General features: G+C 44.2%; 1 protein-coding gene across 3 annotated transcripts; it reads right to left on the bottom strand.

Annotated features, from left to right (window-relative positions):
- Nucleotides 1–3,431: 3,431 nt before the first annotated feature.
- Nucleotides 3,432–19,434, bottom strand: SPATS1 (spermatogenesis associated serine rich 1). 3 transcript variants are annotated; one of them, XM_081855724.1, is made up of 7 exons: nucleotides 19,373–19,406; nucleotides 16,748–16,880; nucleotides 16,531–16,655; nucleotides 12,899–13,060; nucleotides 10,951–11,077; nucleotides 9,295–9,357; nucleotides 3,432–4,111 (listed from the first exon to the last, which is right to left on the bottom strand). In XM_081855724.1, the coding sequence occupies exons 1-7, from the start codon at nucleotides 19,389–19,391 to the stop codon at nucleotides 3,982–3,984; spliced, it is 759 nt and encodes a 252-aa protein (XP_081711850.1). In that variant the 5' UTR covers nucleotides 19,392–19,406; the 3' UTR covers nucleotides 3,432–3,981. The 3 variants fall into 3 exon arrangements, with proteins under 3 accessions (XP_081711850.1, XP_081711849.1, XP_081711851.1); XM_081855723.1 differs by having other exon boundaries at nucleotides 16,748–16,932; nucleotides 19,373–19,396; XM_081855725.1 differs by having other exon boundaries at nucleotides 3,927–4,111; nucleotides 19,278–19,434.
- Nucleotides 19,435–22,367: the final 2,933 nt, after the last annotated feature.

Raw genomic sequence — 22,367 nt, 5'->3', positions numbered from 1 at the left:
TGAAAACCTACGAGATGGCAGTGAAGGCCGCTAAGAAGTCCTACTTCTCGGCCTCCATTGCCTCCACTAGCTCTCGCCCGGCGCAATTATTTAGTATAATTAGGTCTTCAACGTCCCTTGAAGGACAGCCAAATTTAAATAACAATTTGACACACAGCTGTGAGGCATTTGCGAGCTTTTTTGCGGAGAAGGTCCTGTTGCTAAAGCCAATGCAATTCTGGGCTGCATCAATAGGAGTATAGCATCTAGATCAAGGGAAGTAATAGTGCCACTGTATTCTGCTCTGGTCAGACCTCACCTGGAGTACTGTGTCCAGTTCTGGGCACCACAGTTCAAGAAGGACACTGACAAACTGGAACGTGTCCAGAGGAGGGCAACCAAAATGGTCAAAGGCCTGGAAACGATGCCTTATGAGGAACGGCTAAGGGAGCTGGGCATGTTTAGCCTGGAGAAGAGGAGGTTAAGGGGTGATATGATAGCCATGTTCAAATATATAAAAGGATGTCACATAGAGGAGGGAGAAAGGTTGTTTTCTGCTGCTCCAGAGAAGCAGACACGGAGCAATGGATCCAAACTACAAGGAAGAATCATAGAATCAATGAATCATAGAGTTGGAAGAGACCACAAGGGCCATCGAGTCCAACCCCCTGCCAAGCAGGAAACACCATCAGAGCACTCCTGACATATGGTTGTCAAGCCTCTGCTTAAAGACCTCCAAAGAAGGAGACTCCACCACACTCCTTGGCAGCAAATTCCACTGTCGAACAGCTCTTACTGTCAGGAAGTTCTTCCTAATGTTTAGGTGGAATCTTCTTTCTTGTAGTTTGGATCCATTGCTCCGTGTCCGCTTCTCTGGAGCATTAGGAAGAACTTCCTGACAGTAAGAGCTGAGGGATATCATCAATTTGTCCCTTGGCACCGGGATATTCCCAGGGGAACTGAAGGAGGCAGTGGTGCACCTGCTCTTAAAGAAAACATCATGAGATCCCTTAGATCTAACCAATTACCACCCGGTTTCGAATTTTCCATTCCTGGGTAAGGTGATTGAGAGAGTGGTTGCTGAACAGCTTGGTAGGTTTCTGGATGAAACATCGGCTCTGGATCCATTCCAGTCCGGCTTCCGCACTGGTCATGGGACCGAGACGGCTCTGGTCGCCCTAACAGATGATCTCCGCAGGCAGCTGGATCGAGGCGGGTCGGGGCTGCTGATTCTTCTAGACCTGTCAGCAGCCTTCGACATGGTCGATCACGAACTCCTGGACCACCGCCTTGCCGACGTGGGGATCCAGGGCACAGTCCTTCAATGGCTGCGCTCGTTTCTCTCTGGTCGGGGACAGAGGGTGGCGCTTGGGGGGGAATTGTCATCGCGCCACTCCTTGGTGTGTGGAGTGCCTCAGGGTGCGATTCTCTCCCTGATGCTTTTTAACATCTTTATGCGCCCCCTCGCCCAGCTTGTCCGGAGTTTTGGGCTGGGTTGCCATCAGTATGCTGATGACACCCAACTCTATCTGTTGATGGATGAAACAAAATAAAAAAATTCCTTCCAGTAGCACCTTAAATACCAACTAAGTTAGTTCTTGGTATGAGCTTTCGTGTGCATGCACACTTCTTCAGATACACTGAAACAGAAGTCACCAGACCCTTCTATATAGTGAGAAGGTGGGGAGGGGTATTACTCAGAAGGGTGGTGGGATTGGGTGATTGGCAGATAGCTGTGATGAGCCTGTTGACGACTCTTAACGACTGCAATAGGTCTTGCAGGAAAAAGCAAGGGGTGAGAAGGTGAAAAATGGCTTTGTCATGTATAATGAGATAAGAATCCAATGTCTTTGTTCAGACCAGGTCTCTCCATGGTTTTAAGTTTGGTAATAAGTTGCAATTCAGCAGCTTCTCTTTCCAGTCTATGTTAATGGATGGCCATCCTGACTCGGCCCCAGACACACTGACCAGATGTCTGGAAGCTGTGGCTGGATGGTTATGTGGGAGCTGGTTGAAGTTAAATCCTTCGAAGACAGAGGTCCTCTGGCTGGGACGGGACGATATGAGATTGAGGGGGCAACTCCCATCTCTTGCGGGGGTGCAATTAGTGCCAGCATCGTCCATTAAGAGTTTGGGTGTAATCTTCGATACCTCCCTCTCCATGGAGGCGCAGATTACAGCTATAACAAAGGCGGCATTTTTTCATCTCCGCCAAGCTAAGCAGTTGGCTCCTTACCTCTCTCGCCCCGACCTAGCCACTGTGATCCACGCGACGGTCACCTCCAGACTGGATTATTGTAACTTGCTCTACGTGGGGCTGCCCTTGAGACTGACCCAGAAACTCCAGCGGGTGCAGAATGCCGTGGCGAGACTCCTTACGGGGCTTTCACTGCAAGATCACATTCACCCGGTACTATATCAGCTGCACTGGCTCCCGGTGGAGTACAGGATCAGGTTTAAGGTGCTGGTTTTAACCTTTAAAGCCCTATACGGCCTAGGACCCTCGTACCTACGGGACCGCCTCTCCTGGTATGTCCCACAGAGGAACTTATGGTCTTCAAATAAAAACATCCTGAAGGTCCCAGGCCACAGAGAGGCTAGGCTGGCCTCAACTAGAGCCAGGGCTTTTTTGGCTGCGGCTCCAATCTGGTGGAAAGCTCTGTCACAAGAGACTAGGGCCCTATAGGACTGCAAGACAGAGCTGTTCCACCAGGCCTTTGGTCAGGGCGCAGCCTGACTCCCTCCTTTGACAGAACTTTAGCTTGATGGTTGCCCTCAATTTGATTTTAATTAATTTTTATAATGAAATGTTTTTAGAATGTTGGATTATTTTGATTGTTGTTAGCCGCCCTGAGCCCGGCTTCGGCTGGGGAGAGTGGGATATAAATAAAAATTATTATTATTATTATTATTATTATTATTATTATTATTATTATTATTTACCTACTAGCTTAGCTTTGTGATTATATACTACATATAAATTACTTTTTTACTTTTTAAACTATCTGTGGAAAGTTGTGGAAATCCTAGGAATGCTGTGGCAGCGTGGCCTCAGTGGCTGGCTCCTTCTCCTGCTGCTGCTGCGGAGGGGACAGAGGGGGGAAGCAGACCCCGGAAGCAGGGGGGCAGCAGCAGCAGGAGGAGGAGCCGCCCACTGCCGTGTTCCTGATGTGACGTTGGCAATGTCAGCCCCAATCTCCCTCCCGTTGGCGCCTCTGCCTCCAATAATGTTTGTAGCTGTCCTACCACAGCCCTCTCCACCAGTTTCCCCCAAAGTGGGTATTTCTAGCTGCTCAATAGCTGCTTCGGTCCAAACGGGTCCAGAGCCAGCTGCTGCATCACTGGCTCTTTCAACGCAGCAGGGACCACCTCTCAGGTATTCTGGGAAGGGTGGGTGTCGGATGGAGTTGTCAATTACTTTCCTTAATAACTGTAGGAAATGACGAAGGCTCTGATTTTTAATTGTATGCGTTTATTGAAGGTTTCTTTTTTTAAAAAAAAGTCTCATGGTGCTTGGATCTCTGCAGCTTCTCAGCCCAGCAACCACTACCTAGAATGACCAGGATATCACATCACAAGTGGCTGAAAATCCTTGGCCGAAATTATCAGAAGAGAATGAATTCCTTCCAACTCTAAAGTCTCTGTTCCATGTCCACTTTCCATACAAGAGTTGTATGCAAATCTGCTATGCAAACTGTTGGCATCTAAACTCCTGGCATCTAATTTAAAGTCTAGGTTCAGCCTTAGAACATATTAACTTTGACTAGATTAAAGTACCACTGAGCAAGTGTAAAATGTATTATTTCCATTTGTGAATGCAGACTAATAGTTTCAAGAAAGTAACGTGATTTATACTAAAATGGCTAACGTCTGATTTCATTTTTAAAGAAACCTGTACCTGGACATAAGCACCTTCTACAAATAATGACAATTGTTCTAGGACAATAAATTGTTAGCAGGTATATTCCCAGGGACCTTATGACATGCAACCAGAAAAGTTGATCATTTCGTCAGTCCAGTTGTAAACAAAGACTGCAGCAGAGATGGAGCGGGCTTCCAAATGTCCAGGCGTTTCACTTCCATTTTTTCCCTTTCTAATTCTTGCTGCTTCTCCTTTATGTGGAAAGGAATGCTAGAGCGGGAGGCCACGATGGGGGAGATAAAAAACACACCAATTAATCGTAGAGTTTCACTGTCACAACAGAGTAAATTCAAAGCTGTGCACCCAAAGGTCATGCTCCTTGGCATGTAAATACACATGTAAAGGTCAAGGGACCCCTGACCATTAAGTACAGTCGTGACTGACTCTGGGGTTGCGGCACTCATCTCACTTTACTGGCCAAGGGAGCCACTTTACTGGTACAGCTTCCGGGTCATGTGGCCAGCATGACTAAGCCGCTTCTGGCGAACCAGAGCAGCCACGGAAACACCGTTTACCTTCCCGCCAAAGCGCTGCCTATTTATCTACTTGCACTTTGATGTGCTTTCGAACTGCTAGGTTGGCAGGAGCAGGGACCGAACAACGGGAGCTCACCCCGTCGCGGGGATTCGAACCACCGACCTTCTGATCGGCAAGTCCTAGGCTCTGTGGTTTAACCCACAGCACCACCCGCGTCCCGAAATGCACATAAAACTCATAAAACTCACCTCAAAAAGCAGACAGGCATTACAAGCTCAGAAATTTGTGCTTTGTCTACTCGGGATAGCAGTATTAGAGAAATGTCATCTCTGGTTCTACTTTAGACATGTTTTTCACTTGGGACTGCTGCCTAAGCTCCTTGAGGCTGTTTGTCCCCTCCCTTCCCTCATGTCAAAGGCAGGGGCCTTTGGTGCAACCTGAAGGGCAAGAGCTACAGACCTGTTGCTTTTTGCATGTGGTTCGAAGCTTCAGATCTCTGCAAGGGGAGCAAGAGCCCAGGGTATTCCACCAAACAGGGAAGGTACTTAATTTTTTTCCACCTGGAAAAATGATGTCAGACCATCTGGTCTGTGGAGCCAGTGTGGTGTAGTGGTTAAGAGCAGTAGTCTCGTAATCTCGTGAACCAGGTTCGCGTCTCCGCTCCTCCACGTGCAGCTGCTGGGTGACCCTGGGCCAGTCACACTTCTCTGAAGTCTCTCAGCCCCACTCACCTCACAGAGTGTTTGTTGTGGGGGAGGAAGGGAAAGGAGATTGTGAGCCGCTTTGAGACTCCTTAAAGGGAGTGAAAGGCGGGATATCAAATCCAAACTCTTCTTCTCTTCTGGATCTTTGAAAGAAGCTGCTGCCCTGACTCTATGGAGATAGCCCAGAACTGACCAATTCTCCATAGGTGAAAAGCGAGGAGGACTAAAGAAAGAGAAGGTCAATGCCAAAGAGTGGCAAATGTTGCTTGAAAATAACTTCTATCCATCATTAGATTTTCCCACAGATTTGGATTATGTGGGGGCAGAAGCAGAATGACTGGAATATTTGCAGTCCTCCCACCCTGATAAAAAAGGCAATGTTGCCAGTACAACTGATCAACCTTCACTGCTTAATGTTTACATCATCAGTTCCTCTCAGCTGGAAAGTCAGCAGTGCTCAATCCTGACAAAGCCTGAGCAAAGGGAGTAACCTGATATTTGCAGATCCAATCCCTTGGCTGAGATGGTAACAGAATCACTAGGAGCTATTGAACTTGCTCAGATGCCCCAAAAGAAGCCTGCTCTAGGTCCTAGTGTTCCACCAGTTTTCTTGGAATCCAGTATGGCAATAGATCCATTAGCAGTCAGACTGCAGAAAGAGAAAACCTTGGCTCCTTCTGAGCTACAGCCATTCCCTAATGAGGCTGAGGAAGAACTGTTCAGTTCCTTCAAAATGACTTTGGCCACAATGCACGATGATATCATAAAGAGACTGAGCAAAGATACAAAGTAAAAGGTCAAAAGTCAAAAATACAACACAAAGCTAGTGAAACAGTAGAACAAAAGCTTATAGAAACAAGAATACAGGAATTCAGGAAAATGAAGGAAGGATGCAGTGTTGTGAGTCAGAACAAGCCTGAAGTTGCTGCTTCACAAGTGCAAAGTAATACAAACAGAATTTCTGCAGGTCCTGCAGTTGCTATGCACGAAACCTGGATGCTCACAGAAACTGTAGTTAATCTACGATTTACTGTTTACTATCATTACTATCATATAATGATTTACTATCATTAGTATACCAAGTAACTCCCATAAAGAGTGGCAGACCAAGAAGCGGCAGGTCCTTTGAGAGCCACAACATCCTAAGACACAATAACTCCTCTAGAAGCTCTCGGCCCTATTGGTCTCTCCTGGTGAAAATACAACCCTTGCCACTTATTCAGCATCTATTCTACCTCAGAGTTCCACATTTACTAAATCTGCGAAATGAGTATCCAAGTCCACAGGTTGTATCAATGGTATATTTTAGTGTCTGAACTGATGACTTAACCAGACTCATCTTGAATTCAGCAGGATTTGCTTCTGAGCAAGTTAGGATTCTGCTTTTGGGTGCCTTAATTAGTATGGAGAAGGTCTTTTCGGAGGAAGAGCATAGGAAGAGGAGAAGGAAGAGGAGGGTGGTGGTCATTATTATTATTATTATTATTATTATCCATTTACATCCCACACTTCCTCCCAAAGCACCCCAGGCTGAGCAATCAGACCTCAAAGGACTGGGGAACTGTTGTTTTTGCTGCAAAAGACTCTCAGGGCTACCTCTTTGCAAGGGAGCACACAGGAAAACTGATTGATTTGCAGTATCTCTTGATGACTGAGCAATATGCATGTATTGTAGTTTATGGTATACATTTTTTTAAAACTCCATATATCAGACAAAAAAACAGAAGACAGACTTGTAAAAAATAAAACTGCAGCAGACTGGAAAATACCAGATGGAAGTGGGAATGAATTTTGGAACCACTTGAGGCACATCCATATAACCCTAAGTGAATGTAGAGAGGATTTCATGAGGCCTGTGCAAGAGGCATTTGTGCAGCACAGCAGAGTTAAAGGTTTCAAAAATGCAAATGACCTTACACTAACATTTTTGTGCTTATCTCCAACATGATTTGTCAGTCAAAGGAGAAATCCACTGTATATTCAAGTCAATCAAGGGAGTTTTAGGCAAAGAAGGATTATATATTTTAAAAGCCTCTTTATACAAGCCTGAATTGTTTGTGGGTGCTCTCCCCTTTATATTCTCGCTATAAGCTGCAAAGGGCTTTAGCCACCACAGGAGGGAGGTAAAGCTACAGTTTTCTAGCTTGCACAATGGAAACTAAAAGAATTGGAAACTAAAATGAAGGAAGTAGAACCATGAAGTATACCCTCATCTCTTTTACACTCTAAAATTTATAAAACCTCATAACTCCAAGATTCTATTCTCTTCTATTCTATTCTATTCTATTCTATTCTATTCTATTCTATTCTATTCTATTCCAGCTGTTTCAGGATTGGAGAAGTATTTCCTAGGGCCATTTCACATGAAACAAAATAGCCTAACAAAAAGTTAGTTTTGTTAGTTTGTCAGGTGTATGTGATTAACACAAGTATTTTACAACAATCCCGCAGAGTGCCTCTACCAAGTGTGGCTTTCTATTGTTGTTGTTTTCTGTGGCAAAACAGACACATTAATTCATCATGCATCATTTCCTACAAAAAAGGCCTTCATCTTGCATGAAGAATCCTAGAGGGTCCTGGCATCCTGCCTGAGGCGTTGTGAAGCAAAGTGGTACTGAGCTCATTGCATGGCTGGTGTATCAGATGAGGGGCCACACACCACCCAAAGTCACTCTGGGACACCCATCTCCAACTGCTGCCACCACCCCCACCACCCCGTCTGCTGAAAGATACCCCATGCCTGAGCCTAAGTTCCACCAACACATGTAATCAATAAAGTTGTGGCCATTTGAATTCCAGATCGTTGTCTGCCTGAGTCTGTACTCTCAGACATTGCCTTGGAATGAGAGCAGGGAGGCACTGCGACTGGGACTGCAATTGCTGGTCCTTCTATCTGGCTGTTGAATACTAGGTTTTAATACACTAGTTTTTGGTTTTAGGATACTGAATACTTGATTTTAATACTTTTGCTAATTTCCTTTGTTAGTTGGACTTCAAGATATAAATAAATCACCAACTGAATCACATACAGTACACAAAAAGTAAATAGTTACTTTCTTAGTTTTTCGTTGCAAGATTAACAGCTGGCTTGACCTCTTCATGTCATGCTTAAAATAAGCTCTTAAAAAATCTAGAATCATAGAGTTGGAAGAGACCACAAGGGCCATCGAGTCCAATCCCCTGCCAAGCAGGAAACACCATCAGAGCACTCCTGACATATGGTTGTCAAGCCTCTGCTTAAAGACCTCCAAAGAAGGAGACTCCACCACACTCCTTGGCAGCAAATTCCACTGTCAAACAGCTCTTACTGTCAGGAAGTTCTTCCTAATGTTTAGGTGGAATCTTCTTTCTTGTAGTTTGGAACCATTGCTCCGTGTCTGCTTCTCTGGAGCAGCAGAAAACAACCTTTCTCCCTCCTCTATGTGACATCCTTTTATATATTTGAACATGGCTATCATATCACCCCTTAACCTCCTCTTCTCCAGGCTAAACATGCCCAGCTCCCTTAGCCGTTCCTCATAAGGCATCGTTTCCAGGCCTTTGACCATTTTGGTTGCCCTCCTCTGGACACATTCCAGTTTGTCAGTGTCCTTCTTGAACTGTGGTGCCCAGAACTGGACACAGTACTCCAGGTGAGGTCTGACCAGCGCAGAATACAGTGGCACTATTACTTCCCTTGATCTAGATGCTATTTACTAGATCTATTTACTAGAGTTGCAAGTGACTCTTAAGTGCTTCACCAAAAGCCCCTGAAAGCATAACCTGGATGCTCTGTGACTTAGTTCTACATATAAACGTCTGAACCAGGACAGTGGCATATCAATTTCCCTTGCTGCTCTCTAGCTAGGGGCGGAGGCTAAAGTTTGCATTTAAAGGTGAATCTACTGAATTCACACTTTCCAATGATAACCAAAACTCAGTCATTATGCAAATTTAGTACTTACCCAAATTTTGCAATTCTCCAACCAACCCATGCATTATATTAGGAGAAATTACTTGTGAAAATGTGTATATTAGTTGAAACTGCATATGAAACTGTGTTTATTAGGATAAATTAACATAAAGTGCTGAATGAAAAATGAGAAGCAGAGAGAACTGAAATTGGCATATCCTTCCCTATTCTCCAGGGGTAGGATTACTTTGTTTGTCTTAAAGCATAAAACAATAAAAGCATACAATGGCAGAGTATTAAATGAAATACTAGATACATACCAAGGAACTCCTGGCAGGTGCTGGAGAGGAATAAACGTATCTGACTGCTTTATATACTTGGAACTATTAAAAAGAAAACAAAAGCCATTTGGACTTAGGGAACAGACACATCATTGATTTTGATTTGATTTGGTTTGGCATTACATGTGCAAAATCCTAATGCTGTTGCTATGAGGTGCAAGTTCTTTCAATAATAGAACCCACATTTCTTGTTCAAGACTATAGAAGATATATGGATTTGTTTTTTCTTGACAATAAAATGAGTTCACTTGTAAAAATTGCCTCTGAGCTTCTACAAGTTTGGAAATTTCTCTATATAAATCTATGGCTTTTTGCTTTGGTTCCAGAAAGTCACATACAGGTCACCATAGACATCAAATATTTCTCACAACATATGTACTTAGAAAGACTGCAGCTTGTTTTTTAGAAATCTCTCTTGAAAATAGCAAAACAATAGCATAAATCCGAGCAGCCACATCAAACGTCATTATCGCAAAATCTCTAGCTTCTTAAAGGGTTTTGATGGCCAACAGTGGCACAAAAGGCACAAGTTAATGCCCATAAGACAACTGTCATGCTGATTGCAGAAAATCTGCGTTAAACAATGTAAAGACAGATCTGTGTGTCTCCTTTGGGAAGACAAAGATTTACAGGACCAGTCTGGCAATATTTTATTCCATTATCAAGCTGTAATTTCCTCTCCAAGATCCTCTTCCCACTGTAACCTTAAGTTTATGAAAGACTTGTGTATTAGCATCTAACATTAAGCTATGCATTTTTAAAATGAAACCTTTGCTATGCTGAACAGGGTCTAAAATAAAGGATTCAAAACAATAGCTTGGGCCTTAATAGGGATGTAGGTCATAAAGTATGATGTGTGGTGGGGTTGCACTCCAGTGACCTCTTGCCTGCTCTGTGGTTGAGGCCCACTTAGAGGCATAGGCCGAGTATAAAAGGTTGGCATGAAAAACAAGCACTGTGTTTTCCAAGGTGGAAGATACAGATATTTGTCTAAACAAAAAGGATGGTGAAGCAGTAGTAACAAAGGGGAGAGACTTGAAGAAAGTCTAGATCAAGGTGAGGAACCTCCATCCTGCAGCCATAGTTACAGCTGGCATGGGTCCCAATTTGGGTTGCAAATGCACACCTGACACTGTGTGTCACCATGTGCTGGACAGGAAGGGATTCAGCAGCCAAGGAACAATTAGGAGTCTTAGAATTATGTCATTTTATTGAGATCAATATTTTAGTCATGTTGGACTCAGGTGCTGTATCTTATTGCATTTGTAGTTTTGTATATGATTCACTTTTTATTAATGTGTGTACAGTCATACCTTGGTTGTCGAATGGAATCCGTTCCGGAAGTCCGTTTGACTTCTAAAAACGTTCAAAAACCAAAGCTCAGCTGCTGATTAGCTGCAGGAGCTTCCTGCACTCAGTCGGAAGCTGCGTTGGATGTTCGGCTTCCAAAGAACGTTAGCAAACTGGAACACTCACTTCTGTTGAGTCACAATGTTTGAGTCACAAGGCGTTTGAGAACCAAGGTACGACTGTATATTGTTTAGAGAGATTTATTGCTTAATTGTGTCACTTTAAATGTGGAATGTGATGATCACTGTTATCATCAGCCATCACAGGGCTGAGTGTGGAACTTGCCTCCCAAAGTTCACTGGAGGCAGGGTTGGTCCCAGTTTGTGGAAGTCTTTGCTTTGTTCTGGATAGGCATAAGGGTGGTCTCCCAGTGTCACCAACGGAATACCATTTCTGGAGGCATCTTCAGTCACTGTGATGACAAACAAAAACACACCTAGATAGGATACTGGGGACAAAAGTTTAGTTTCTACCATTTGAACCATAGAAAAAGATCTATTTGAGTCATGCACATAGATAACATTAATTTAAAGCTATGTATGCCACTATAACCCCTTCATGGATCCCTGCCTTGTTGTAGCGAAGGGGCTTGAATAACCCCAAGAAGCTATGAGCTATGCCGTGCAGGACCACCCAAGACGGACAGGTCATAGCCGAGAGTTTAGACTAAATGTGATCCACCTGGAGAAGGAACTGGCAAACCACTCCAGTATTTTGCCAAGAAAACTCCATGGACATAAAAAAGGAGACGCTTTGAGAAGAAAGTGAGTTTCCAAGGCATGCTGTGGTTCATGGGGTCACGTAGCGTCAAGCATGACTAAGACGACTAAACAACAAATGCCACTATAAATCTAAAACCACTTTCTTAAATTTTAAATAGAAGCATCTGCAGTACCGGATTATGGTGAAATCTACACACATATAAAAATGCTGTGAAAATGTTTTTTTAAAAAAAGTTTTGAAAAATACATTGATTTTGGCATAGGTCACTGTCGCTATCTAGTGTCACATTTGTATATTGCACTTTACAACACATTTAAAATGTTTTATTTGCAGCTGTGTAGATACATGATGTCCTTCTTTATGAGAGGGTCGGGGGGGGCAAGGCAGTTGCTCTTGTGTGATCTCTTAGTGGCCTTTGATACCTTGGTGGCATTGGATCTGCAACCAATCAGGGCAAGGAATAACATGGAACTAGAGAAAAAAGTGGCAGGTTTTCGGAAACCTTTCAGTAAACATTCCAGGCCCACCTTCTTGATCACAAAAATATTCAAGCCAAAGCATTTGCTGTATTTTATTAACATATCTATACCCCCATTTTCACGGAGTATAAATTTAAAATAACGTGAATAAACAAAAAGCAATGTTAAAAGAGCAACAGATTTTCAGAGCCTTGGAGGCAGGGGGCAAGGCTATAGATATGGGAAAAAATGATAATCATCTATACCAGGGGTGACTAACCAAGGACTTGAAGGTGTCACCCAGTCCCCTAAGAGATGTTGTGGCCCTTGAACAAGATGGCTTTATTCTAACAAGTGTTGAGTGCTCCGGTGGATCCACAGCGGTGACAATATGCTGTCAAATGGATGTGGGTGGGTGTTCACTTCCAACCCCGTTTAAAAATCACTAAAAAGTTTTAAACTATTTTTTTTATAAAATGCTTTTTAAAAAAAGCTCATTGTTCCCACGTCTCCCATTGTGATACTGTGATTCCAGAGGTTATATACGTGTGTGTGTGTGTGTGTGTGTGTGTGTGTGTGTGTGTGTATCATGGCACCCACCCCACGCACACACACACGCACGCTGTAATGCCAGTCAGCTTTGTGGCTTCCCAAGGAGCCCCAAAGTGGTACCGTTTGAAATGTTTTAAATTATCTGTCTATATTTACAGACCACTCTTGTGGGCCCTGATGCAATTTGGTGATGCCAAAATGTTTTGTGACACCCCTCCCCTCATTCCTCCTTTTTTAAAATGGCAAATTTGGGGCACACACACTTTGACATCCCCACTTTCAGCTGTAACTCACAGAGATTTGACCTCAGTGCAATTTTTGGCCTGAAAAAAGTTGAGTGACCTATACATTGAAAAATCAAAAGGAGACAAAACTCACATGTGGCTGATTCCACCTTGGAAAATGTGTATGAAAACATGAGAACTGAACCTCATAGTTTTGGTAGCCCAAAACTTTAAGATATTAAGATAAAGAATTAAAAGAGGTTTCTGTGGTGTTACCATATTTCTTCTTTCCAAAGCACATTTCCACTGTCCTTTCAGATGTTGTGGTTTTGTTTCTGAGGTGTACACCCTCAAAGAAACACTTTTTCCCCGTGTGATAAGTGTGACCAAAGGAACTTGGATAAAATGTCCATTCTGTGTCTGAATTCTCATTATCTCCTATAGAAGAGAGAGAAATTGTAAGAATGGCTGAGCTTTCTTTTCTTTTTATCTATTTATAGTAATTTGAAAAATAAAGAATATTTCAACAACATTTCAAATTCAACATTTAGTCATTCAGCCTAGGACTTCCCCTCCATCCCTCCATGGTTCCCCCAAAATTCCAACTCCTGTTGCGTATTATAATTATTCTAAGTCTTCACTTCTTCCTAAAAAATCCCTCCACCATACCTTGGATCTCAAATGCCTTAGCTCCCGAATAAATCGGCTCCCAAACAGTCAAAACCCGGAAGTGAGTGTTCTGGTTTTTCGAACGATTTTTGGAAGCCGAATATCCAGCGTGGCTTCTGTGGCTTCCGATTGGCTGCAAGATGCTCCTGCAGCCAATCAGAAGCTGCGCCTTGGTTTTTCAACAGTTCCAGGAGTCGAACGGACTCCCAGAACGCATTCTGTTCGAGAACCAAGGTATGGCTGTACTTTGCACTGCTGTCTTTTCTCAAATCCTACTTGCGTTTTATCAGGTTTCCATGGAGTTTTTCAGTAATCTATTGCAAATGTATACATGGTTGCCATGAGGTAGATGACATCACATAGACTTCTGCTGATTTGCCCCCGTACACAACGCCTAGAGGGAAATTTATATTTCTGATTCTTAATTGGCTTCCAGGTTGATCCACACAGGAAGTGCCCGTTGAACTCCTAGCAGATAAACATTATTATTATTATTATTATTATTATTATTATTATTATTAATAATAATAATAATAATAATAATAATAATAATTTATTTATACCCCGCCCATCTGGCTGGGCTTCCCCAGCCACTCTGGGTGGCTTCCAACAAAATATTAAAATACAGTAATGCATCAAACATTAAAAGGTTCCCTAAACAGGGCTGCCTTCAGATGTCTTCTAAAAGTTTGGTAGTTGTTGTTCTCTTTGACATCTGGTGGGAGGGCGTTCCACAGGGTGGGTGCCACTACCGAGAAGGCCCTCTGCCTGGTTCCCTGTAACTTGGCTTCTCGCAGGGAGGAAACTGCCAGAAGGCCCTCGGCTCTGGACCTCAGTGTCTGGGTAAAACGACGGAGATGGAGACGCACCATGTGGCCAAATTTGTGAATTTATTTTTATGTTGTAAATTGTTACAGGTTGCGTTGTACGATTTTAGATGAAAGTTTCCTTTGTCATCTATTGTAAAGGCCTTTGGCTATAAACAATAAAATTGATTGAATGAGCTTTTAAATAATCCACAAACATTTTTCAGTCCTCCTTAAAGTCTGTCTCTTTTTTATCTCCAATTTAACAAGCCAAACTTGCCAGTTCTACATATTCTGTCAATTTCAGCTGCCATTCTTTTCTAGTAGGTAGCACCTCTTCACGTCATTTTTGAGCTTACAATATTTGCGCTTCCATTACTGCATAAAGAAATAGATTCACCTGTTTTGGAGCAACATCTGTTTCAGTTATCCCTAATAAAAAGGCCTCTGGTCTTTTTGGGACAGTTAGTTTAAGTATCTTTTTTATCTCATTATAGATCAGCTCCCAAACGTCTTTAGCCACTTTACATGTCCACCACATGTGGGAAAATAAACCTTCTTTACACTTCCAACAGACATCTGATGCTGATTTAGACATCTTTGCCAATTAATATGGTGTTAGGTACCACCTGTATATAATTTTCAGGAAGGTGGGCAAACCATACTAAGACCATGGTTTCCTCCTGGACTTGCTCCAGGGCATGGGAATTGGGGCCACGGTCTTATAGGACCAAGTCCAGAGAGGGGCATTGGGAGAGGGCCTCTCAGCTATTTAATACCTTTATGAAGCTGCTGGGAGCTTCATCAGCAGTTTGGGGGCAAGGTGCCATCAGTTTCCTGATGACCCACACATGAATCAGGAGAGATCATGCACTCCCTGGACACAGGGGTGAAATAGATGAGGTAAAACCAGCTGAGCTTGAATCCTGGCAAGACAGAGACACAATGGTTGAGTAGCTCCCATGTCTGAGAAACTGGTCAGTTGCCTGCCCTGGGCAGGTTTGCAGTTTGGGGGTGCTTCTGGCACCATTTCTGTCCCTGAAGACTCAGGCAGCTTCATTGGCTAGAAGAGCCTTTTATCAGCTGCAACTGGTTGGGCAGCTGTGGCCATTCCTGGACCCGGAAAGTCTTACAACAGTACTTCATGCATTGGTTATTTCAAGACTGGATTACTGCAGTGCGCTGCATGTTGGGCTGCCCTTGCACCTGATCCAGAAGCACAATTGCTGATAGGAGTGATGCCTTCTCTACGTATGTCACCTGTGCTCACAGAGCTGCCCTGGCTGCTGATTTGCTACTGGGCCAAATTCAAGGTAAAGTCCTTAACAGCTTGGGACCAGTGTAGCTTTGAGATCCCCTCACTCTACATGTGCCACTTTGATTGGCAGAATTGGCACTAAAACAGGTGCCAGATGACACACACCTGTTCTGCATTTGTAAGAACTCAGTCATTTCATATGGCAGCAGCTGCACTCTGGAACTCCCTGCCTGTTGAGGGAGTTTGCTGTACAGTTACTCGTTTTGGCTCCTGCTAAAAACATCATTGTTTAGACAAGCTGACCCAGATGCTTAGAAAGTTGAGGTAGCTTTCAACTTCAATACATAACATTAACTTGTGTATTAAGCCAGGGGTAGGCAACCTAAGGCCCGGGGGCCGGATGCGGCCCAATCGCCTTCTCAATCCGGCCCGTGGACAGTCCGGGAATCAGCGTGTTTTTACATGAGTAGAATGTGTGTTTTTATTTAAAATGCATCTCTGGGTTATTTGTGGGGCGTAGGAATTCATTCATTCATTTATTTTCAAAATAGAGTCTGGCCCATCACATGGTCTGAGGGATGGTGGACCGGCCCACAGCTGAACAAGGTTGCGGACCCCTGCTTTAAGCCCAAATCCAATTTGTCATAGCCAGTGGCTAGTACAAGAAAGTTATTTGGATTTGGCCCTAAGTATGGTTGTGATTTTTTCTTGATTTTATTGTCTGAACAAAGAAACACTTTGAGGTATCTTACAATCTAGTGGTGTATACATTTCCTGAAACAAATAAGATGTAGACTAGGAATTAATTCTCTGAGAGGGGGAGACATGGAATCAAGGACCCCGAATCACCAGCAATTTCCCACACAGGCCACCACTGTAATGCTGCCCCCAACGGTCATGTCGCCTCCTGTGTTTTGGCTTCCACAAGATGCTGGAGGAAGCCGGTGACAAATGTATTTGCCATTCCAGCCTGCTCGGACTGCAGTCAGGGGCCCTGCAATGCCTCAGTGGAGCAGCAGCGAAGAGGGGTGTCGCAGTGCCATCGGGGAGTCATTTGCGTGTGAGCTGCTTGGACCTTTGTGCACATTGGGGTGGCTTTATGTCTGGAGACCTTGGCAGAAACCTCCATGCAAACTGCCAGCATTTCATGGCACTATTTCTTCAGCGTTACTCACGAGAGGACTTCTTCTGCAGTTGGACCTCCGCAAATCGGTCGCTTTCTTTTACCAGATTTGCTTTAGGTGGAGGTTCACTGGAATGCTTAGGAGAGCCAGAAGAGGAATTTTGAGAAGGATCATGCCTGACAAAAACAAAATGGAAGGAAGGATCACTTACTTATTAGTTGTCAGAATAAACCAATACTGGCTGGATCTTTATGCATCTGGAACCTACCCAGAGGGATCTGCTTCTTGGGGGGCCTTACAGGGTGCATCTGGATTTTCTTGCCTGCCATCGTGCTGGAGGGATGTTAATATTGTGTCTTGTTTCTGGGGCTCAGTGGATTTTCTTGTTGTGTTGCTTAGTTCTGGAAGGCAAGCAGCAATAAATAAACTTCCTCTGAAGTCAGCTGAAGATGCCTAGACACATGGCAAATAAACAAAAAAACACTTCTGACTTTGCAGGATCCTGGTATTATACTTGCAGGAAGAAAACACCCTTTTGTGGAAACATACAAGACTACAACTCTTTAGCCCTGCCTTGACCAATTGCAGAACCAGAGTTGTACTTCACATTAAAAGGCTACATGTTTCCCTTTACATGGAGGCAGCTACTAATGGCTAATTATTTACACCTGTTTACACACATCCAGATGGGCATGACTTTGTGGGCTAACATAATAAAATCAGCCTCAAGGAATCTAGATGGGATTTACTTACTTACTTAAGGTAAAGGTAAAGGTAAAGGTAAAGGTAAAGGTAAAGGTAAAGGGACCCCTGACCATTAGGTCCAGTCGTGGCCAACTCTGGGGTTGCGCCACTCATCTCGCTTTACTGACCGAGGGTGCCGTCGTACAGCTTCTGGGTCATGTGGCCAGCATGACTAAGCCGCTTCTGGCGAACCAGAGCAACACACGGAAACGCCATTTACCTTCCTGCCAGAGCAGTACCTATTTATCTACTTGCACTTTGACATGCTTTCAAACTGCTAGGTTGGCAGGAGCTGGGACCGAGCAACGGGAGCTCACCCCGTCACGGGGATTTGAACCAACCGCCAACCTTCTGATCAGCAAGTCCTAGGCTCTGTGATTTAACCCACAGTGCCACCCGCATCCCACTTACTTACTTACTGGCAGCTAAAAACATATACATTATATTAGTTTAAAAGTAATTAAACTATAATAAAATTAAAATGATATCAAAACAAACAATAAAATACAGAGAGTAACAACTGCACAGCACAATTCAAAGCCCTTTCCTTCAAATCAGTTGGTTCCCCAAAGCCTGCCAGAATGATACTGTCTTCCCCTGCAGGTGGAAGGACCGTGAGGAAGGAGCTGGCCTGGCCTCCCAAGTCTGGGAACTGCTACCAAAAAGACCCTCAGGTGAAGCCCTCCCCCTCTGTGCCTCTGCATGAGGTACCTCTGGAATTTGTTTTGATTGGTTCATGACACGCTCTGCTTTCTTTTAATTGCACAAGAGACTTGTGTCCCTTAGCATCCAGCAAATTTTCTTTGCCCTGTGTGACATACCCTCCAACATTTCTGCGATGAAAATAGGGATGTCTCTTTCCATAATCATAATTTTACTAATTATACCCCACACATCTTACTGGGTTGCTCCAGCGACTCTGGGCAGCTTCCAACATATATAAAAACATAATAAAACATTTAAAAAAACCTTCCCTAAACTGGATTGCCTTCAGACAGCTTGGGGATTGGATAACTCCAGATTCTGCCCAAATACCTGTTTTCCAGCTTTAGCTAGCCTCTTTTCCTTGCTATTTATTTATTTATTAAATTTGTATACTGTCCTTCATTCATAGATCTCGGGATAGTTAACAACATAAAAACACAAAATACATAATAAAAAGCACAAGCACACATACACACAAAAGCCAACATCCCCCTCCCATAAACACATTTTAAAAGGGCATTGGATGACAATCTGTGAAAGGCCTGGTTAAAGAGGAACATTTTCACCTGGCAACATAAGGTGTAAAAAAAGGTAGGTAAAGTTAAAGGACCCTTGGACAGTTAAGTCCAGTCAAAGGTGACTATGGGGTTGCGGTGCTCATCTTGCTTCAGGCCAAGGGAGCTGGCGTTTGTCCACAGACAACTTTCCGGGTCTTGTGGCCAGCATGACTAAACCGCTTCTGGCACAACAGGACACCAAGACAGAAACACCATTTATCTTCCCACTGCAGTGATACCTTTTTATCTACTTGCACTGGCGCACTTTCAAACTGCTAGGTTGGCAGGAGCTGGGACAGAACAACAGGAGCCGACCCCGTCGCAGGGACTCAAATTGCTGACCACCTGATCAGCAAGCCCAAGGGGCTCAGCGATTTAAACCACAGCACCACCTGCATCCCTAACTTATTAGCCAGGTTGTAATGAAATGCGAATCACAGCCGACAGAGTTTGAGTTTTTGATAACATGATCACAAAATGAACAGCTACAAGGCAGTGAATCCCTTCCCTGCAGATGGCAGAAGCACATAGGAATATATCTCATACCAAGTCAGAGCATTTCTCACTTTAATTCACTTGTTAAATGCAGCAGTGCAGAAATTAAACATTAAGCTACAGGAAGGCACAGGAGTAATTCCCAGCCTTTCCTGGCAATGCTGGGTTCAAACCTGGGACTTTCTATACAAAGCATGAGCTCTGCTGCTGAGTTATGGCTCCTCCCAAGTCCTAATGGCAGGCAACAAAATCATTCTGATTCAAAATTTAGCTTTAGACTGAGAAACAATGCATTACCAGCAGCCCTCCCCATGCTTGCTATGCTCTGCACTCATTTGACTCTAAGCTGCAAGGGCCCAGGGGGCTTTGCACCAGGGAGTTTCAGTACAAACCCCCATCTGCGCCCGCCATCCTGCTGTCGCCTGGGTGCCAAGGAAACAGAAGCAAACAAAAGAAGGGAATTCCAGTGAGATTGTCTGCTCCCTACTTAGATTTCTCAAGGACTGTTGTCATTCAACAAGGTCAGGTTCATGTTCTTTCAAACAGCCTGAAAAATAGACATCCTGTAACTAGATGCAAAATTTACAAAAAACATTCATCAAAATATATAAACAAATCCAAACTTAGGATTTTAGCATAAGGTAAATCCATACACAAACCTTTGGCCACCACAGTCCTGAGGAGTCACTGCTACTAGGCGTTGGCTGCTCGGACCTGCTTTTGTGCAGCGAACAAATCCGTGGCCCTCCCGGTGCCTCCAAGCCCAGAAGCTGAAGTGGGGAAACGTGTCTAAGGGCAGAGAGGTTATGGCAGCCTTTGACCCAGCAACGTAGCCTGGGCTGAGCTGGGACCTCGCAAAGGACCTGTCCAGGAGAAGCCCTTCACCCAGCCAGGTGTCCTGTCCACGGTCGGCGGCTCGGTCGGCCCCTCGGGGTCTTCAGGGGAGGCACCTCTCGAGAAGGCTTTCCTTGGGAACTAGAGATGAGCCTCTTCCTCCTGACCAGAGGCAGGAATGGGAGCGAAGCGCCCTTGAGAGCCTGTCGACGGTGCACATTCCCCGTTCCGATGGGCCCACGTCTCCTGCCGCCGCTTCCCGCAAAGAACTACACGTGTTTTCAGCTGCATCGACTAAAGCAATAGCAGCCGTGGCGTTTCTAAGGGCAAGGGCACGCGGGGTTCGCCCTGGGAAAAGCCAAGGCACCGGGATGGCAGCAGAACTGGCAGAGTTGCTCTGCGCATCTGGGAGCAAGAGGGTACAGCGCCTCAGCAGGCCAGCGCGGCCGGAACAGGGGCCAGAGGTTCCGCTGTGTTACGGCAAAAATCTGGGTGCGAGGCTGCTCTGCCACCCAGCTCATCGGACTAAGTCCATGGGTCCCTGCGGAGGAAAATGAGCTCAGCCGGAGACAGGAGCAAACTGCAGAAGGTCCAAGTTTATTGCGCAACAGGTTCAAGGCGAGATTGAACAGTGAGAAAGGGGTGACATGAGTTTTTGAAACTCCCTCCATGTCCCAGAATACAGTGCAAAACACGTCATGAATACATCACAGAAAGGTGGGGTTACACAGATCAGCACTTCAGGAAGGTGGAGGGGTTACACAGGTCAGCACTTCAGGAAGGTGGAGGGGTTACACAGATTAACATATGGAGGAGGGAGGGGGGAATATGCGGAGCTGGAGATATGCACAGATAAACACTTCCTGGGGATGAGAAAACAATGGTCCCAAATATGCATAGTCTGCCACCTGACATTGTCTGGAGGAAAGGCTGATCACCTTGACACCTTGCTTGAGGGATTATGCTGGACAGGGGAGGTGTGATGGAGTCCTAGAGTAATTGAGCAAACTGGCACACTGATTTTCTATGAATTTTATAGATTTTAGTCCCTTTTGACATTGACGATTGGAAATAAATTGATATATTGTAGCGAAGAAGAAGGTGAAGAAGACATGCCCCCCCCCCCTTCCGTAACAGTCCCCCATTCGGAGATAGATTTGCATTAAAGTTCTGTAAGAACTTGCAAATCTTTTCTCCGCACCCTAAATCTCGGTGAAGGTAGGGGTGCCGTGTGAGTGGGAATAGGCCCTAATGGAAAAGGAGGTGGGTTGAGCAGGGCAACAAAGGAGGGAGCAACACGGACCAATACAATGTATGTTTATGTTATATAGATATGCACTAAATAATAACTTTGTATCTATCGTACTAGATGTGTGGGTTTGTGTAAACCTGAAGGGGACTTGCAAATCATGCCTCTTAAGGCCATTTGCAAGTATAGTAGTGCAGATAGCTGGATATAGGATATCGCATAAAAGGACACCTGTTGTATTTTGTTCAATAGTGGTCTATGCTTTACATTTAGCAGGAAGGTCCACTACTGACTGGGGGAAAAAATGCAGTTTGCTTTGTCCCCCGCCATTTTTGTGTTCTCAGGTGTCAAGGTAGCTTTTCTGTGGTCTCACAGTAGTGGCAATCCCTGGTGAATCCACTTAGGGCTTTCATATCAACCATGTTGCCTGGCACTCACCACAGCTGCCACAGGTTTGGACACGTCCTGAGGGAAATGTCCTTGCCTTGGCTTCCTATGGGGTTTTATTATTGGTCTTGCAGTCATGGGAAGTTGCTCACTTGCACTTTAAGGACCAAAAGCTAATTGCAGCCTGGATACACTTGCCCAATTCAAACTGAGTCCAATTTGAATTTATCTTTCCCCATGGTTCTCAACTCTTCAAACCAATCTGTTAAAAGAAAACCATTCTTAAAAGGGCACTTGTCGAAATAAGTCAATTTAACTGTATAAGGGATCATTCCTGCTAAACCAAAGCATATCCACCTTCATGTATCTTAGAAGCTTCTCCTTGGTAAAGTGGGTTTTAGCACATTTTTTAAAATGGGTAGGGAAGTTGGCAGAGTGCCAGGTGAGACAACGAAATATGGTTATAAATTTATCTAAGTCTAAACATTGGACTACATAATAGCCTGATCTGTTAAAAGGTATAAAATGTATGAGGATCCTCCACTGTGGTGTAAGGAATAAGACATTAGACATAAAACACTTACACACAAAAATAGCCACAAAATAGCCCCCCCATTTGTGGAAATGACACACTGTCAGACACATTTCAACATTCCTACGTAATAACACATAATACAAAACAAACTAATTAAATATCAGTTGCATATCTTGAGACAATTGGGATATTTTATATATGTATCTTGAGGTTCAAAAGTCAGAAAATGTCCTTGTAATTCAACTCCACCCCCCTTTGTCAGCCCCACTCCCCCGGCAGTCTATATCCTTTGAAAGAGATAGCTGTGGCCACTTTGAAACTTTGGTGTCTTCTGTTGTGGTGGCGAAGCTTTTCATTGGATCTGTAATAACACACTTGTAGA

Source organism: Podarcis erhardii (genome assembly GCF_964252035.2).
Source record: "Podarcis erhardii genome assembly, chromosome: 3".
In the NCBI taxonomy this organism is placed as follows: Eukaryota; Metazoa; Chordata; class Lepidosauria; order Squamata; family Lacertidae; genus Podarcis; species Podarcis erhardii.
This window is presented reverse-complemented; position numbering and strand designations above follow the sequence as displayed.

What these genes read in the sequence shown, in the direction of transcription:
- SPATS1 (XM_081855723.1), bottom strand. An exon ending in CAAGAAGCAGATCCCTCTGG is followed by an intron (nt 16,656 to 16,747) that starts GTAGGTTCCAGA and finishes TGTTTTTGTCAG; the next exon opens with GCATGATCCTTCTCAAAATT. An exon ending in CACCTGCCAGGAGTTCCTTG is followed by an intron (nt 4,112 to 9,294) that starts GTATGTATCTAG and finishes CTCCCGCTCTAG; the next exon opens with CATTCCTTTCCACATAAAGG.